The sequence below is a fragment of the Squalius cephalus genome, assembly GCF_949319135.1.
Source record: "Squalius cephalus genome assembly, chromosome: 11".
Taxonomy (NCBI): Eukaryota; Metazoa; Chordata; class Actinopteri; order Cypriniformes; family Leuciscidae; genus Squalius; species Squalius cephalus.
Genome location: NC_137132.1, coordinates 15205576 through 15225754, shown reverse-complemented (window position 1 = coordinate 15225754; position 20179 = coordinate 15205576). Strand labels below are relative to the sequence as shown.

The window sequence follows — 20179 nt, the reverse complement described above, 5'->3', positions numbered from 1 at the left end:
GGGGATGGAGGGTTGTTGCACTGCCCATGAGGCGCTGTCTGTCTCTATTAGCCGACCGTTGAGCAGCTGTCAGTCGTTCGAATCATTTCCGCGAATCGGTTCTTTCGAACATTGCTCTAAAACATTCAAATAAAGCCATCTCTAGGAACATATTGCTGTTTATTGTGTGTTTTTAAGCAGGTTATGAGGGTGTTGATTGTACTTTCATGTATCCCCAACCATATGCATTAACGTTAATTCAAACGAAACTCAAATTCGTTTAGGGATCTACAAGTTATCAGATCCCAAAGTCCTTTTGTATAAAATCTTTGATCATTCTCTCGAAAAAAGTCATTAATAATAACAAAAAGGCAGCTGTTCAAATTTGAAACAGCTCATAGGCTATAAAAACACTCAAACAATATATTAACTTTTCCACGTAGGCCTATATTATTAATCGAATAATTTTACTGAATGAGTTGTCGCTTTGAAATATGGTATATTTGACAGAAGGACTAATGATTTGAATTAATCGTTGATACTGCTAAATGGAGCCTTTCAGCTAGTCAAAATAGGCCTACAGTATAACTCAATCAATAGTTTTTTAATAATATGTGCATCCGCTGGAAACTTACCGTGATTCGTCTGGTTGAGATGGTGTTAAAAAAACTGAAGTGTGTAAATACCACTTACCTAACCAAAGGTATTTGCAACAATTAACCCTTTTCACATTTCCGGGTTTCTCAGAAGCGGAAGTCGTCATAGTTGGGTTAACTTCTATAGCGGTGCTGCGGTAGGCTAATTGAGAGAAAACATTACATCTATTTTTTGTGTTCTCATTTGCTCAAATATCAAAAAGAAAAACTTGACAATAGTGTTTTCACAACTTTCAAAAAGAGGAACAAAATGGAGAGATTGATAACGGCATTCAGAAGAGAGACATATAGCAATTTTATCGTAACCCCCACAGCCGCTGTATTAGAAACACCCTCACAGCAGCGTTAACTAGTTTTTTTAAATTTGATGCAAAGGTAATATAATACAAATTATAGTGTTATGTACATACACAAATTAAAAAAATGTATGATGCTGATGACCATTAAAACTGTCTGTGCAAAGGGTCCATTATTGTTTTCAAACAGGTTTCCAGAACACACCCCCTTGTCTATCATTGGTCGAAAAATTGACAGCCTCCCCCCAACTCATGCAACTGGTTGAGCATTGCTGCAGTCCCCGGCTGCTCAAACAGTGATAGAGCCAAAGAGTGAAAAGAGGAAAATCAACCTGCAAATAACTTTATATTTATCTGATCATATTGCTCTGAGATGGGACAGGAACTTGTAATTTAAGTTTAATTACAATATTAATTATTTGTTTTTAAAAATTACACACTTCAGCTTTAATGTAAAGATATTACAAATGCATCTGATATCCATTCAGCTATGCTAAAACAAATATTACACTTTTTATGCATTCAAGTTACATTTGCAAGAGAAATAATTGAGACATGGCTGCCTTTAAGCTCTTGCAGAATTGTACATATTTGCATGGCAGGACATGATCTTTAATCTTTATAATAAGTGCTGCATTATGCCACTGTGCATTTTGACCAGTTAAAGTGATAGCCAATGCCCTGAGAAAGCCTCTTTAAAGGCTCAGTAAACACTACCACAAATTTTAATTTATCAGTGCAGTCTCCTCTGTCCACCTGCAAACAAAAGCCACTCTGCCACATCCTGTATGAATATCTTATTTGCATAACTTAAAGACGTGACAGATTAGTTCTGTTTAAAAAATATTCTCATTTGTGTGCTTCCAGTGCAGGTAGCATTTCAGTCTCTTGTGGAATGACCCTGCAGATAAGATCATTCTTGCTGTAGGGTCTCTCTCCAGCTGAAGCTGTGGTTGGGCCCATGAGTTAAAGGAAGAATTGGTGGATCCACGAGCTGCCAGACTCCCGAGTCCCCCTGCTCCTCACAGGCACAGAGACCCAGGTATGGAATCTGGATGGAAAGATCGGCTTCCATAAAGCATCACTTTTTAAAGTATAAAATTCAAATGTTTAAAGTAAAAGAGTGAAACTAACCTTTCGGACTACTTGCACAAAATCTTTAGGATTCTGGGGAGAAAGACCCTGGATCTGGCGAGTGCAGGCCTCCAAAGAGGAAGCATGTCCAACAAACAGAATATTTTTTCCTGATATAAAAAAAGAGAAGGGGGTTATTATTAGTAAAGAACAAGTGTGCTAGCCTGACAAGCCTGGGAACACACCATTGGCAGGGCTCAATCCGAGAAGTGGGATAAATGGTTGTCTTTCAAATTCCCTCTGCACGCAATAGGATAGCGCTACAACCAACCAGAGCAACGAAGAAGGTGACGTAGTCAGAGAGATTAAACTTTTGCCGTATCTGGTCGGCAAAAGTCTGAACACATCTTCCTTTTTTAAGAATGACTTCAGTGCCATTCTTTGTTCTTTTCTCAAAAAAAAAAAACTTAACTCCAAGTCTTCCAGAGTCGCGGCCAAAGCCGATTCGAAAGACCTCTCTTAGCCAGCAGCAGCAGCCATCTTCTTTGTTTTCAAGTAGCAGGGAATTCACGCGGAACCGTCGCAACTCTGCCGCCATTATGTCTAGATTTCTAGGCTACAAGCGTACCGCACACGTCAGGAAAAGTGAAGCCAAAGCATTTTGTTCGCCGCCTGGTGGCTAGCTGCAGTATAGGTCATAAAACCCACCCTCTCCATGTAATAGAATGGGACACAAGTCAAACTTATAAAATCCACACAAAAAAATCCAATTACACTTCAAATAATTTTTTTATTTTGTCATTTTCAGTACTGTAGTTCTTATCACACAGTCGTATGTTCAAGTGTTTTTCCAATAATTTGGTTTTAGTTATTTGATGCGATAAAAACATAAAAACTGACAGCTGTGCTTGCGTGAGCAGGAATATGGACGGGACCTTGATAACGCGTCTCCACCTCAGGATCACTACTACGCAGAATCGGGCTCCGAAGGACGTAATCGGCAACAGCCATTTCTGGCATATTTTGGCTTAATTTTTCTACAGTGGAGGGAAGTGGTGGAGACGCGTCGTCCAGCTTTTTTACAGTCTATGGTAAAGATATGTGAGTCAAGTAAAAGCAGTATTTTGATCACTTACCCTTATTTTTGCAGTATGCCAAAATGTCTTTGGTCACCTGGTGGCTGCGACTTATGTACGTGTCATACGCCTCCGAGACGGTTAGCTTGCTAATGGGGATGTGGGGTCTGAGGAAAGGCAGCTGTTGATTAGGACTGAATTTGAAATACATAGGCCAGAGTACATGATCACTCCAGTTGTTACCTGTACGTTGTGTCTACATTAAGGTTGGCCGCAGCAAGATCTGTGGGGGGTATCCAAGCAGGCAAAGATGTCCCTGACACCCATTTAGTCCACTCAAAAAGCCCAGGCTCAACTCGAATGCTTATTGTGCCATCTTGCTGCATTCCTAAAGTAGTACATGACACATGTCACAGAGCATTTAAATATAACATTTTTAATTAAAAAATAAAGTGACAATGTCAATAAAGATGTAGCATAACAGAGTGTCATTCTTTCACACTTATTATGATATTATAAGTACAAATCTAATATAATTGTGATTCTCTAAAACAGGGGTTTTCAAATTGGGGTCCAGGGACTCCCAGGGAGCCACAAGGAAATTCTATTGGTGGGTGGAAGAAAAGTGCAACTTCATAGGACTAAATATACATAAATAGATTGATATATTCAATTAATATCCATTAAATATTCCAGCTAATATTTTTCACAGTCTGTAAGACGTTTTAATGTTCTAAAATAAGTATCTTATGCTCAACAAGGCTGCATTAATTTGATTAAAAATACAGTAAAACAGTAAAATTGTGAAACATTATTACAATTTAAAATAACTTTTCTGTTTGAATATATTTTAATTTATTCCTGTGATGGAAAAGCTGAATTTTCAGCAGCCTTCAGTGTCACATGACCATTCAGAAATTATTCAAATATTTGCTGCTCAAGAAACATTCTTATAATTATCAATGTTGAAAACCATTGTACTGCTTAATATTTTTGTGAAAACCAAGATGCCAATGATTTGTTACACTGTTCATGTATTTAGTCATTGTTGATCAATTAATAAAAAACGTCTTTCAAAAATCTTACTGACTGAACGGTTGTGTATTTAATGTATTTTTATTTTTCACAGTATAAATTGGACCTTTATACTGTACATGCAAATGTATTGCTACCGTTTATATTTTAGAGAGGGGGTCCCTCACAAGGGGATCATCATATTTGAGGGTCCATGGCATCTAAAAGATTAAAAACCCCTGGTCTAAAAGACATTTACATACACACATATAGGGATTTTCCTGTAGACATGTATAGATTTGTTCACACTGCACAGGTGTAATTTTTGACAGTAACTGAATCAGCTCATTAATTCTCATTCATATCGTTAACGATATAAGAGTGTGATTCTTCCAATTGTAGGTCATGTGGTCAAGTGGCAAATTCTACCCTTCTTTATATCATGTTGGCATTCTTATCCATTACATCACTGCTGCCTCCATATTCCTGACTGCAGTACGTACCTCTGAGAATTTCATGAGCCGTCTGGACACATCGGAGGCTGGGCGAGCAGTACACAAAATCAATACTGGTATTACTTTCCAGCAGAGCCTCACCTGGAAATCAGACAGATGACATAAAAAGAGCATGATGGACAATTCGATTGGTGAAATTTCATGTGGACATTAAAACATTGAGCAGACATACCCACTGTCTTAGCCTGAGTAGATCCAACCACTGTGATAGGAGCATCCATTTCATAGTCCCTGTGCGCTCCACCCCTGGCGGGCAGTGCAGCAGGCATATTCAGGTTCCTCCTCACATACCTGCCTACAGGAAGACAAACTGAGCTGGCAAACAAACAGCACCATGTGAGCGAGGCGCCACGACCTGTCCGTTCAGATTACCTTTGGAGTCAGAACACTGTGAGAACCAGTGTTTCCCAAACACAACATCCATTCTCTCTCCATGCCGACATACAAACAGGGTCCTTTTAGGGGATCGAGACTGCATGTTGGAGCGAAGCACCTACCATCAACAGCACAAAATGCATTAATAAATTACTCAAATCATTAGCAACTGCACAAACCCAATGTTTATTTTAAAGTTTTTTTTTTCTCATAAATAATTAGGCACCTGCATAGGTTGGCAAATAACACTCAAGATGGCAGACTCTCCTAGCTTTGAGTTTTCAAAGCATCGAAGGTTGAGCAGCCCATCCAATGCTTTGCTCTCTTTGGAACACTTTTCCGAAGGAGAAGTACAAAAGAAGGAGTGCGATCTGTTCAAGGAGCATGAGAAGAGTTAAACGCACTGCAAAACATTGTCTTTGTTAACATTTAACACATTTAACACTCAGTCAGACTGAAAATGAGATTACATTTTTACATTAATGCATTAATGTTATGTGGTTGAACTAGGTTTTCTAAGGGTAGGTTGGTTTACACGACAACAAATGTACTAAAAACAGAAAAGTTTTCATGTATAGACGACAACATTGTCAAAAAACAACTAAAAACGTTGTATTCTGCATGCCAGGCCAGTAGTTGGCGATGTCACTTTGTTATGAAACACTTCACACGGATAGACTGAACACGTAATACACATGCGCATGATGTCACAGTTTTTCAAGAATTCGCATTTTTGTAGTTTACACAGAGACAATAATGGTATCGGTTTCAAAAACCTGCACACTTTGAATCCCGTTTTTAAAAGTTTGCGTTTTCAGGCCCCCAAAATGTAAATGAGTGAAAACAAAGTGTAAATGAACCTAAATACAAATATCATACAATTTTTTCTGTTTTTAGTTGAAAACTGTCATGTAAATGGCCTCTTAGTTTGCCAAGTAGTTTCTGACATGTTTCTATGTGTTTGCTATGAATTTTGGAGTTTGTTCAAATGCTTAAAGAGATAGTTCACTCATAAATGAAAATTCAGACATCATTTATTCACCCTCATGTCATTCAAAACTTGTATGATTTTGTTTCTTCTGTGGAACACTCACAATTTTTTTTACATTGGTGTCCAAACAACATTGGACCCCAATGACTTCCATTGTTTGGATAAAAAAAAACAAAAAAAACACTGAGACATTTCTCAAAGTAAGTCATATTGTCTAGGAATGATATGAGGATGGCTGCATCCGAAATTGCATACTTCCTATGTCCGAATTCACAGTATTTATAAAACAGTAGGTGAAAAGTACCCGGATGACATTACTTCTGTCGAGATTCCGAAGTGCGCATCCAATGGACACTTTACTATCCCATGAGGCCACGGGAGAGGATTTCTAAAATGGCAACGAAATGACGCAACTGACGCTGGTAGGTCACATGACAATGAAAACATGGTGAATGTAGTATGTCTGGATAACATTCATACTATTGTGAGATTTATTTTGTGTGACTATTTAGTATTATATAAATTGGATAATTTGATTTGCTGTTCATGGGTGATGCAATTGTGACATTATGGATAGGTATGGGGAATTAGTAAGCTGACATGCACAGTTATTGTTATGTGTGAAAAGGGACATGCACATGTATGTATGACGGAAAAAAAGAATAGTATAGAGAGCACGTAGGTGAAGCGAGCGTTACTGCAGTGTGTGTCTCCCTATATGAGCTCTGACAAATAAAAGTATCCAATAAAGTTCCAAATTTCCTTGTATGCCTGCATTAATTCATTCCACATCCCCTCTTACACTACATCGAACATACTTGTTTAATGGATGCAAACAAAGTGATTTCTTATTCAAAAGAAGTACTTACTCGGGAAGTATGTGATTTCGGATGCATCCGGTGAGTATGTGTTAGGGGAACTTTCCCTTGAGCCTCAAGCAATGTGAAAGAGTCTTGCTGAGAACTGATCATTTGGAGAACTTACCCGTGGAAAACCCACGTGTCAGACTCATCTGCAGGGCTCACATAATTCTCAGGCAGCAGTGCAGAGATGCCTGTTCCCAGAGACGTGCCGTACACCCAGCCCTCACTTGTACTCATTTGCTCCACTGTAGATGAGAAGATAAAGTCTCCTGGCACCAGTTCCAGCTCATCGTCATTCTGAGGAGTGTAGGGGTACATCACTCGCAAAGTCTGACAGTGAAACAGAGGTTAGTGTGCATTAAAGTGGATTTGCATGAACTACAGTAGTAAAACAATAAAACTGCATGAATGAGAATAATAGTAGGACATTGGCTCAATTGGGCCTCACCTCGTGATTCGCAAATCGAATGTCCCGTGAAAAGAGGGCAGCTAGCCAGTCACAACCCAGTTTTACCTCAATCCCTCTTGCCAACTTTTCCAAGGAAGAAAAATGATTGGTTGGGAAGTGATAGGCTAGAGTCAAATGAAGCTGCTTTTTATGTGGTTCCACATGGACATCTATGAAATAAATAAATAAAATAACTAGTGTCATGAGCATTTTTATGAATTGATAATCATTCTTTATTCAAATACCCTTTTTGATTAATGAATCAGTATCAGTTAATTCAATTTGAACAGATTTTTTAAAACATAAATCATTCATAATGTTTAATAGTTTAGCAATTTATCTTGGAAAATTATAGATTTAAAGGGATAGTTCTTTTAAATAGAAAATTCTGTCATCATTCACTCTCATGTCTTTGATGTCATGTCTTTCAGTAAAGCAAAAAAGGTGAATGTTTTTGCTGCTCTTGTCCATATATTGAAAGCATGTAGTGTCCATGGGTCGTCAAGCTCCAAAAAGGAAAAAATAAGCATCATAAAATGATCCTATATGATATTATGTGCATTATATGAGTTTTCTGAAGCCATATGATAAATTTGAATCAGGAAAAGAACATTATTTTAGTTTTGCTTATAGTGTTTATTAATATTTTTAATTAGCTTTTTTGTAATATTTAAATTTTGTATTTAAATTTTAGATTACTAATTTTTTTAAGTGCTTTTGTCACTTATTTTTTTTAAATCTATTTATCTTTACTAATTGTTTTACAGTTTTAGTAATTTTAGTATTTCAAGTTGTTTGTCTAATATTTCTAATTCATTTCAACTTTATTTCAATTAAAGAAAATTATTTTTATTAGTTTTAGTGGTAACGCTACAATAAGGTCCAATTAGTTAACATTAATAAATGCATTAACTAACATCAACTTTATTATTCTTTGTTAATGTTAGTTAATAAAAATACAAGCTGTTCATTGTAAGTTAATGTTAGCTCAGGTCCATTAAATAATATTAACAGATACAACTTTTGGATTTTAATAATGTATGAGTAAAAGTTGAATTTAGCATCAAATAAGATTAATGAATACTTTCATTGTATTTTTCATTGTTAGTTGAAGTTAACTATAAATTAACTAATATTAAGAAATGAAACCTTCTTGCAAAGTGTTACCATTTTAGTTAACAGTAACAACTCTTATTCGCTGATAATTAAATCTTTAAAAATCCATAAAAAGCCCAAAAAATGTACTTTGTTTTTTTTTTAAATGCCCTGCTTTCATTGTATTGATAAAAGCAGCTTAGACATTCTGCCAAATTTCAACATTCATGTTCCAAGTAAGAACGACATGAGGATGAGTAATGAGCTGATTAGGAAAAAAAACGTGAGCACTATCCAGGCACCATCTGTGACAAATGCTCTGATCACGCCTCCCCACCAGCTTTAGTGGCAGCCTCCACAGCAAAGTCAGCCGCAAACTTCTTCAGTGTCTCAGCCACCTGCTCCTCCACAAAGAGGCCAATGAAGTTGGTGGAGGTGTAGAGCTCCAGGGGCAAAGGGCTGGGGAAGCGTCCTCTCCACTGATTCACTGTAGACTGCAGAGCTTCACACAGAGCCACTAGTTTATTGTCTGGACACTGTAAACATAAAATGAAGAAATGTACAAATTTCAACAGCATAATTAGAATAGATCACGATTAAAATAGAAATTGTGACTCACCATAAAGAACTGGCAGAGTGTGATGTGTGGAAATATGTTGTGAGCTTTGTTCTTTCCACAAGTCAAGCGAGACTGCTGCCAAAAATGGGATAGCTGGTTTTGTAAAGGCCCACTGGGGCGCAGGTAGAGCACATACTCTCTGGGTAAAGGGTCGTCCAGGAAAGGGTCATCCAAATGTGAGAAAAGCCTAAGGAGACATATGCACATGATTATAAATTCTAAAGAACAGCTAAACCAGCCTATAAAGTATGTGTAATTGTAACTGTCAACCAATTATTCTGCTTGTTTTATGTATAGAACTGCTGGATTGATGCAAATGAAGCACTAGAGGGCAGTACAATTCCTTTAGACTGAGGGCTTCAACCCTGCTCCTGGGGAACCAATGTAAAAAAGCATAATGCCTGCTAAAGCTGTGGTACGCAGGGAAGGAGAACAGAGGCTGGATTTTTTTTAAAGGATGTCAATGGAGGAGAGGCTTCACTTCGCTGAATAAACCGCTTTTGTGGGAAAATGGCTTATCATTTAATGAATCGACAGCCAATCGGCTAATCTTCAACATATTTGCTCTTAAACATTCGTTTTGGATAGTTTAAAAGTTTAAAGGACAAGTTCGGTATTTTACACTTAAAGCCCTGTTTACAGATCGTTTCTGATGAAATAGAACGGTTAAGATTAAATTTTGGACAAATGCTGTTTGTGGACCGAGTGGTCAGGGGTGTTCACTGATATGCTCACACAAAAATCGCTGCAAAAGATGCTTTCCAACAGGTGTTTTACCATTCGTTGTAAAACTGTGGACCTATTTTTCCAAACGCCTCACACCCAAACATTCTTCCGTTGAGAGCTTGAATAATAGACACTCCAGCCCAGTTGGTGGCGATAATGCACCTTTGCAAGCAAACCAATGGCATTTCATTGTTTGCGATCCGCCGTAAAAAAAAAAAAAAAACAAGAAGAAGAAGAAGAAGAAGAAGAAAACAACCCCTGAACCCCATTTCAGTTTCCGGCGCGGAGTAATACCGTACCTCACAGCACATCCAATGCAAGTCAAAGGAGTTGGACAAAAACTACGATAAAACCTGTTGGAAAGCATCTTTTGCAGCGATTTTTGTGTGAGCATATCAGTGAACACCCCTGACCACTCGGTGAGTTTCACGTCTTTGTAAACGAAAGTTTAATGCGTTTTAGGAAGGAGTGTTCCAGTGCACCTATACAACCAGTCTACTGAAAGCGAAAGAAACCTAAAATTCTCGGGACAGCAGCATTTGTCCAAAATTTAATCTTAACCGTTATATTTCATCAGAAACGATCTGTAAACAGGGCTTTAAGTGTAAAATACCGAACTTGTCCTTTAAAAAAAAAAAATCATGGACCTTTGGTGACAGGTATGATTCAGTTTACGGCAATTCTCATTCATTTCTATGGTATCTGAAAACAGTGATTGTCGCACAACTCTGAACTCTGAAATTCATTGACGTCAAGGCTGTAATGTGATTGGTTATCAAGGCACACATGATCCAAGTTGGCTGTTACGCTTTCTCCAATGTTAGAGCCACGGACCCTCGTATCTCCCAATAATAAGACCACCGCTGCGTTCCAGTTCGCCTACTTATACTATGCCCTAAAAGAATGCACTGTTTTCGTAAAGAAAAAGTACATACTTTTGAGTGTGTAGCAGAATACTAGACAAGCTTTGGGACATACTACTTCGTCATAACGTTTAAAATGCCGACAATCGTCTTGTCACAGTTAAATCCTCCACAGTCAATTTAATTTAATTTCCTACCGTTTCGGAGAGACATATAGCAGCACGTTGATCTGCCAGTCGTGGGTCTTTCATGCAGGAAACTCTCCTTTGCAATCTGCATAATGATGTTTTTAAAAGTACAAAAGTTTTACAAAAGTTCACAATGCTGTTGCAGATGAAATATAATGTGGATAACATTGAATACATATCTTTAAGTCAGGTTAGATACTGATTACTGATCACTCAAGGGTCAAACCCCTTTATCTAAACCTCTCTACTAGTTTTTAACACTTTTTATTCGTTTATTTGTAGTTCTAATCCAATTTTTTGTCCAACGCTTAGTGGGTTGTGGCACTGGGTGATTTTAGCCATTAGAGTGTGCATGGATTTGCACTTCGGATTCTAAGCGGAAAAAGTAGACCATCCGAGTATCTTTGGAAAACTCATTTCAACATACTACGATTTGGGACACTAATTCTAATTTCAAATACTATTTAGGACGGATAGTAAGCGAATTGGGACACAGCACATCTCTGGTTTAGCTACAACCCTAAACAAACACACCTGAACCAGATAATCATGGTACTCAGTGTGCTGAAGCAGGTTGGAAATAAACTTTGCAGGATATTGGGTCCCCAGGAGGAGGGTTGAAGACCTAGGGGTGCAGTTAGGAAAGCTCACCAGTCACATGCAAGCTGAACACTTCTGCCTCCAGTTGATGCCAGAGCTTTCAGCCTGTAAAGAGAAAATATTTTAGAATTACCAGTAGCTACAAGTTCCCCATCTCAGAGTCAGACAGCTGCCTCAGTATCCTTAGAAACGCTTTGAACATCTTAGAACGTCAATGGAGAAAGGCATATCGTTCATCATAACATCGTAATATACATCATATACATAATTCACCTGCTATATTCTTCGATTCTTCATATCAACAGAAAAATGTACAGGGATAATATGGCTTCTCTTGAGACTCTCTTGCTTCACAGCATAGAAATGATATGCTAAAGCCCGCCGGCACGTTGACATGATTGGTTACAGGTAGTTTGTGATGTAATTAACACCAGCGATTTCAAACCATGTTTTTGAGACTATCTTTAGATCACAACAGTTTTAAAGAGAAAATACTCCGCAATGGTGTTGACTTATGAATTTGCACATGGTTTGTCTTAAAGCATATTAAAAACACCACATAGACACATAAAGAATATTAAAAACTTGATTTTTAAGCAACAAGTACAAGAGCCAAGATGCACTTGTTATTTTCCAGTGGACCATGTGTCATGATTTTTGAATCTAATAGACTATGTGCTAATTGCTCACACTGTGACACCATGTTTGAGGTCTGTGACAGTGGAACATGTATAAAAGGAGATGAGATGTGGTTTTTTTTATAGTTTCTAACATGTGAGCCAGTGAAAAAGCTGAAATGCTGCGTGGGAGAGGTGATCATCACACTTCTCTCACACCTCAGTGTCTCATACACACTGTGATTGCTTCTTGAAGTTAAAGTTCTGCTTTAAAAAGTGTGCATCTTTTTTAAGATGCACCTTAAATGGAAAGTATTTCAGTAGTAAATGCAGTTTGGATCATATTTTCTTTGATCTCGCATACTTTTGTTCATGGTTTTCAAAGATCTTCTTTGAAACATCTTTATTTGACTAGCTTCTAACAAGTGACAGATAAATTGGTGCAAAAATGTAGTTTCAACACACAACCTTTGAGATCAACAACAAAAAATATGCATAACTATGCTTGATAGTATAGTTAGTTTGCGTATTATGGAGCCTTGCACAAAATGTGTTCCCTTGGAAAAGAAACGTAAGGGATTACTATTCATTTTTCTGTAATTTAATTACAGTTACTTCTGAAGTAATTGCATTAAATACTTTAAAAACGATAGAACAATTCTTTAAGACGTTTATGAAAAAAAAAAGGCAGGGTAAGAATACACCCTAATTTGTCATTTTCAGAAAACCTGGAATCTAATGTCAAAAGAAGAGGTGGTAAATTTAACAGCATTTGCGTGACCAAATAGAACAAAAAAAAACATTGTGAGACGGTTTCTGTTCTGAAAGCACAACTAAGTGACACTGTGGTTACATCATGGGATTGTAGAGTGTATTAGAGTGTTTCAGCCTGTATAAACAGGTCATCATAAGACCTCACAAAGCCTCGTTTTAACTATTACCACTGAAGCGAAACCTCACGGTATACCAGGACTTCCCCTAAGCTCTGTTCTGCAAAGACCTCGAACAGGAAAGAGTTTACCCAGAGCAACGGACAGTCTGTATATTTCTCAAAAAAGTTAAAAAACGGACTTTTCAGTTATTACTCCCTTGTGACGGTTTAAACCCTTTTTCTAGTACGAATCACAGCTTTGCGATAACTTTTTACAATATTATTTGTTCATTGAAAAGACTAATTAATTGCTGTAGATAACAGCAGTCAACATCTGAACATAAATAAATGACTAGATCGTAAAAAAAAAACTTGAAATTCATTGTATTTCCATGATCGCGTAAATCCCAACAACATGGAAATTATTAACCATTACATAAGATGAAAGGGATTTTTTTTTTTTATATACCAAAGTGTGCTTTACAATGCACATGAGACAATCACTGGGCTAAATATTGCATATTTGCCAATAACAGATGAATATTGCAAATAACAGATGAATCTGTGCTAAAATATCACAGTTTCATCATTAGGCTCATGGCATTTCACTTGACAACAAACAAGACATGAAACTCACAAAAAAAGTCAAGCGTTTTGTCCTCCCTAATAGTTGATGAATTTATTTAGCTATTTTTTAATATAATATAATATAATATAATATATTGATTTGATATGGTTAGTTACATTTTATTATTTGCATTAAACATTTATGTTTTTCATTTCCTCATTATCTTATTAGAACAGACTTTTTCATAATAAAGCAGCCCAGATCAAGTCATCTCACTATACAGTGTAGTAGACTTAATCACAGTGGTAACAGGCCCGAAATACTTTCTCATGCACGGTATGCACTGAGTGAAAAAGAGAAAGAGGCCGAAGAGGTTTACAAGTTAACAAGAGGGTGACAAAACAAATCCGTTTTTATGGCAATCTAATTTCATGGAAAAAGCTCTTGACAACATGAAATATTAACGCGCATACCAAGCATGATAATGAAAACATCCACTGATTAAAATTTAAAGTAGGTCATAACGCTTCAAGTAATATTTTCCCATCATATCACCAAATATGCATCTTAAAACGAGATAAAAACTGAATAACCGCCCAGGCGCCCACACAAGCCTCACTCACAACCTGTCATGTCCTAAGATGCCTTTTAAGTCTTACTAGCTATTTCCAATTTACCCTGTATTACTCATATACAATTTGCTGAAGGTGCAGTGGGGGGTGATTCTTTACAAATTCCAGTGACACATATGATAATTAAATAATTATGACTGTTCGTCCGAAAAGCTGTGATCAGTAAAGTCTTTCACGCCTATTTTGCTCAATGAATTTGTACATCTATATCCTCAAGTGTATTGAACAAAAACAAATGTAAATGGAGAGGGGCACTTACATGAGCAAAATCTTTGTATTGTTTTGTGGTATATGACATAAATGATCTAAAAGGAGATTATTTTTGTGGATATTTGTATCATGGCTTTTAGCATTAGCAACCAGCAGCCTGTAAACAAGATTAACTTTACAGGTTTACAGCCTGTTCTATTTTTTGTTCTTGTTTAATGATGCATCTAATTGTTTTCCACAAATCATTTCAGATAATCTCCACAAAGTTTGTTTCATAATCATCCAGCTGACCAAACAGGCATGAACACACCTTTCACTCGGATCTTTGGGGAAATCCCACAGCTCAGACCTCTGCATCCCTATGTTTCCTGTTTACAGATCTTCCGTTTAGCCTGATTCTTTGCCAAGAGGCTCAAAAAAACACTTTCAACAACTGGTTTTGCAGACAGATAGATGTACTGCAGTACTGGACTGTTTGCACTCAAAAGTAATAGCCTACATGTAAAGATTCTAAATATAAATAGCTTTTATAATAGTAAGGACACATTAAATCAATCAAATGCGACATTAGAGACATTTATAATGTTACAAAAGATTTCTATTTCAAATAAATGCTGTTCTTTACATCTCGCAATTCTGATTTTATAACACGCAATTGCAAATTTATATCTCGCAATTCTGACTTTAATACGCAATTGCGACTTTACATCACACAATTCGGACTTTATATCTCCCAATTCTGAGAAATTAAGTCAGAAATGCTACATGTAAACTCTTGTGAGATAAAAAGTCGCAATTATCTTTTAAAATGTTTTATTCTGTGGTGGAAACAAGCTTTCCTGAGCCCCAAATCAGCATATTATAGTTATTTCATGTGACATTGAAAACTGGAGTAATGACTGCTGAAAATTCAGCTTTAGCAGGCATAAAACACTAAATAGTAACAATACTATTTTTATTTGTTATCATTGTGTCCTTGTGTTTCTTCCAGAGCTTCATTCTGAGCAGGAGGGTGGAAGGACACCCGCAATTGGACACACGGCTCTCATTCTGGCAATCGCACAACCGCCACAGATGGTGGACTCACAAATGAGAGAACACACTGATACAGGCCCCTTATAAACAGTGGAGGAGTGGAAGAGTAGGCTGACTTTAGAACAACTGCTTCTGTGGATCCCACTCTTGTGCCTGTGTCTGTTTTTTCAGAGGTGGAGGAGAGGTTCGCTCCCTATTGACGCTAGTGTGCTGGCCTACATCTGTTTCCTTTATCCCAGCAGCCACCGAGGGAGCTGAGCCAAAAAGGAAGAAGAAAAAGATACGATTGATCTCACTGACGCCCGGCAAGAGCAACAGACACTATCCCACAAGCCCCAAGGCCCACAAGTACCAGCTGCCATCCCTGCCACACAGAGAGCACAGCTGTTCATCCCAAAATATGGCCAGCCAACACCTGCAGGCCTGTCGGCAAATGTGGCCAGACCAGGACAGGCCTCAGGGACAGCTGACGGCCCACTTGTATCCACAGAACATCACATCACAACAGAAAAATGAAATGCATCCTGCGAGGGACATAATGTGGCCTTTCAGTACGGAAAATGATCAGGATCTCAGTATTTATACACCAGGAGGTCATGGTCGCTATCTCATCTCCTGCTCTGTCATCTTTCAGGAAGGAAGTTGATGACATTTACACAGCGTGACCCTGAGACGAAACCACAGCACTATTATACGCGCTGACTGACAACTGGTAAACGCTACCTATGACAAGACAGAAATGGTGATATATGTATGAGCAAGAGAATAACGAGAAGGACTGGTTAGTGTAATCAGACTTAACGGTTCACCAAGAAGGAAAATACTGTCATCGTTTGCTCACCCTGCTGTTGTTCCAAACCTGTAGGACTATGTCAAGTCAAGTCAAGCTCAATTGTCATTCATCCGTAGTATACATGTATACAGCTGAACGAAATTTTGTTTCGTACGGACCGAGGTGCATAACCAATGCAAGAATAAACAACAACAGATCACAACCTCCTACAATAGACAGTGCAACACAGCCCTCAATCATTCATATGATACACAAAATACAATACATAGCAAACGGTAAACAATACACAGTAAAAATAGTGCAAATCAGTAGCAGACAGTTAGCATGTGAACAAAAAGAGGAATTTTTGAAGAATATCTTGCCCACACTTTTTTAATATAATGAAAGTTAATGAGAACTGTATTCTGTCAAGCTCAAAAATAAAAAAAAATACACCATAAAAGTATTAAAATTGGTCAAAATGACTCTTTAGGCTGTTATTCAGTGCAAATCTGGATATCTGCCTCATCTTGAACTTGAACTGCCACAAACTTGGTGAGTTTAAGAGAGAAGTTGTGATCAGTGTAGGGGGAAACGAAAACACACATTACAAGAAATGCGAGTTACGTAATCAGATTACTTTTTTCAAGTAACTAGTAAAGTAACGCATTACTTTTAAATTTACAAAAAAAATATCGGAGTTACTTTTTCAAATAAGTAACCCAAGTTACTTTGTTTCCCATTCATTTATTGACACCTCTCCTGTCCACATGTTGAGAGAAATCAGGAGTAAAGTTCAGAGGCGTTGTGTACGCTGTGTGTATATGATGGTTATCGTATTGCAGTTAATATCACTTTATTAACCAAAGTCTTTGATGCTGACCTTTGAAGATCCAATTCAACCATACTAATAAGCAAAAATGACTAGATAAACATCACATTTATTTTTATTTTTTTGCTGAAGTGAGAGAGTTGAAATTTCCTGCTTCCTATCACTCAGCCATCCAGAATTGTTTAAGCTGCACCCTTTACTGTACAGCCACGAATTTGCATTTTCTTCAGTCAAGGCTTACTCATTTTACTTTTGGTGTGAAAGGGCCTTTACATTTGCACAAAAATAGAACTTTTGTGTTTTTTGTTATTAAAAAAAATTAAAATAAGCAAGCCCAGCTCAGGTGAGGAAAAAGTAAAGCTAAAGTAATGCAACACATTACCTTCCATGAAAAGTAACAACACAATATTGTAATGCATTAGCCTACTTTTTAAAAGTAACTTTCCCCAACACTGGTTGTGATGTCCAATTTGTGAACGAATCATTCTTGTGAATCAAATGTTCTCAAATAATCTGTTAATCCAGTTCACAAAAACTAGGCTGTTATGCCCTTCCCTCGCTAACTTCCCTCCGTCTCGTTCACTCGGGTGTATGTCATTGCTTACATTGCATGAGTGCCCACTATGGCGCCCTTGATCACTTGGAATCTGCTATGGAGCTGATTTTTTTTATATATATATATAGTTTTTTTCCCCACATAAATTTGTTTTATGCACCATTTTATATGCCTGTAAGTATGTTTGGCCTGTTAAATAATTAAATATAAACCAATATTAAATATGAATATATTTATATTAAATATAAAAAAAATATATACAAATGAAAATGATAACAATACAATAAACTATAACTGTATTTAAAAATAGTTTAAGGTAGCTAAAACAAGTATTAAATGTAGTTAAATGTCAAAATAACGCCAATATCATACACTAGAGATGTGTGGGGTGGGGGTAAATTAAGAGCGACCTTCTGTGACGTCACAATCATGGTGGAATTATGGACTATGGATCTGCCTGAAGTGTACATGTTGAGTAGACTCACTCCCTTGGTCAGAATCGAGGGGTAGAGGGTCTGTCCAAATAAAACTTTGTTGTCCACTGGACGAAGTTGAATGCACTTCAAAATGGCGGTGGGGATTCCCAGAGGGGAAGTGCTTAGGGAAGTTCGCAAGTATCGCTAAAAGTGGAGAATGATTGTATTGATCAGAATGATTCTACTGATCAGAATCATACTGATCTATATAGTTTTACTGATAGGAATGATTCTACTGATTAGAACGATACAGATCAAAATGATTTTCTAATCGCCAACTGATCTGGTTGCAACAGTTAACAGCTCTCTGGAGGAGAAGGTTATCAGTGAATAATGATTTCAATTTCAATCAATTTGAAAGTAATATTGAAGTTTTATGGTGTTTTTTGTCATTTTGGAGCTCAACATTTCACTTTCATTAAAGTGGTCAGGATTTTTCTTAAAAAAATCTGCTTTTGTGTTCCACTGAAAAATAGAATATATGGGGTTGGAAGTGGAACAGCATGAGGGTGAACAAAGGACAACAGAATTTCCCCCCAAAAAAACATCCTTGTGATCAGTTCCAAATGCAACAGGACCAAACAAGTAATCACCAGGACCACAAAAGAAAAAGAAAAAAGAAACTTCCCACACAAGACTGAGCGCACATCGGCTGCGCTTTATTTAATTTTGAACAGCTGCATAGTCTTGGGTTTTCTCATATATGTGCCAAAATAAGAATGAAAACAAAAACCTTGTGACTTACAAATCATTCATGCTGTAATAAACACAGATGTTCCTTCCTCATGTTACAGGACACCTTTACCATCTTTTTACATTGACTGGGTCATGATGGTACTCCTACTATCTCAGTTGGTTCACATCAGGGCAGTTGACACATCTGAAAGCTCTTAACTTTAAAAGAGTCCTATACAGGAAATCAGGACAGTTCACTGTTGTTATGTGGGTCATACATCCATAAAGGAAAAGGAGGAAAAGCTTATTAATAACTCCTGACTAAGCTTGACACACACACACACACACACACGCTAGTTAATACAAATGCACTTACGAGTGCCCTTAAATAGAAAAAAAACTTGAATATATATATATATATATAGTTGTAGTTTTTACATTTATTTGTTACATTGTCACATATAATATATAATTGTAATTTTAGATTTATATAATTGTATATAATAAAATATTAGTGAAGGAAACACTGAAGGATGACTTTCTCAAATACCATGACATCGTTACATTGGTTTAGACATTATTCCCCAGTTTAGATCATGCTCTCTGTGGGTTTTTTGACACAATTACCAAAAATGGCTAGAAGACTTTCTCTTATGTGATGCTCAATGTGGCTGCAAAAACACATCACTGACCTGAATGACAAACACAAGCCTTTCTTGTAAGCGATATAATAGCCATTTGCATTGCATGATAACCATTATTTTCATGTCTAGTGTACATTATCCCATAGGTTATTCAGTCAGTTTCGTGACTTTATACTGACTTGAAGTAATCCACCTCAACAATAATTTAATTAGGTTCTATAGCGTGTTAAGACACCCTACAAACGAACTTTGAGAGACAAAACCATTATTTATACATGGATGATTTTACGAAGAACGCCATTATAGTCTATATTATAAATATGGGACTTACGCTCTCATCTGAGGAAACCCCATCGACAGCAGCACGTCCAGATTGGATCCATGTTTGACAGAGACGCAATTGTTCTGTCTCAGTCTGCGCGGAATAATCTTTGAGTAAAGATCCTCCTTTGCTGCCATCCTTTAGTCCCATCAAATGATACTGACGACAGTCGGGTACTACACATCCACATCTGCTTATTTAGCGATTTACACTATGACTGCAATAAGCATAATCGGTCCCTCCTCCTGACAGCGGCAGCGTATGTTTGTATACAGTAGTAGTAAGTACAGTAGATTAACGAGCTACAGAATGTCTGCGTCTCAAAATCTAGTCAGCTCCCTACATACTAAAATACATTTGGACCATCATAGGCGGGTTTCAAGTGTGAACAAAGCAGCATATTTGAGAAACGCGCCTGTATGCCAAAAAAAAAAGCAATCTATATAGGCAGGTCACGAGGTTTTAGACACAGCTCAAGTGTTACGCTTGTCAAACTAGCAGTGACCCGTTCACTCGTCATGCTTGACACTAACCTTCTTTAATTAGTCTAATTTACCTAAAAGTCCAAAGTTAATAAGGTTTTACATTACT

General features: G+C 37.2%; 1 protein-coding gene across 2 annotated transcripts; it reads right to left on the bottom strand.

Annotated features, from left to right (window-relative positions):
- Nucleotides 1-908: 908 nt before the first annotated feature.
- ubash3bb (ubiquitin associated and SH3 domain containing Bb) lies at nt 909-20090 on the bottom strand. 2 transcript variants are annotated; one of them, XM_079886132.1, is made up of 15 exons: nt 19598-20090; nt 11430-11483; nt 10788-10863; nt 9002-9188; nt 8720-8918; nt 7288-7457; nt 6961-7169; nt 5212-5356; nt 4983-5103; nt 4783-4905; nt 4599-4691; nt 3325-3469; nt 3142-3248; nt 2066-2175; nt 909-1982 (listed from the first exon to the last, which is right to left on the bottom strand). In XM_079886132.1, the coding sequence occupies exons 4-15, from the start codon at nt 9002-9004 to the stop codon at nt 1845-1847; spliced, it is 1563 nt and encodes a 520-aa protein (XP_079742258.1). In that variant the 5' UTR covers nt 9005-9188; nt 10788-10863; nt 11430-11483; nt 19598-20090; the 3' UTR covers nt 909-1844. The 2 variants fall into 2 exon arrangements, with proteins under 2 accessions (XP_079742258.1, XP_079742257.1); XM_079886131.1 differs by lacking the exon at nt 10788-10863.
- Nucleotides 20091-20179: the final 89 nt, after the last annotated feature.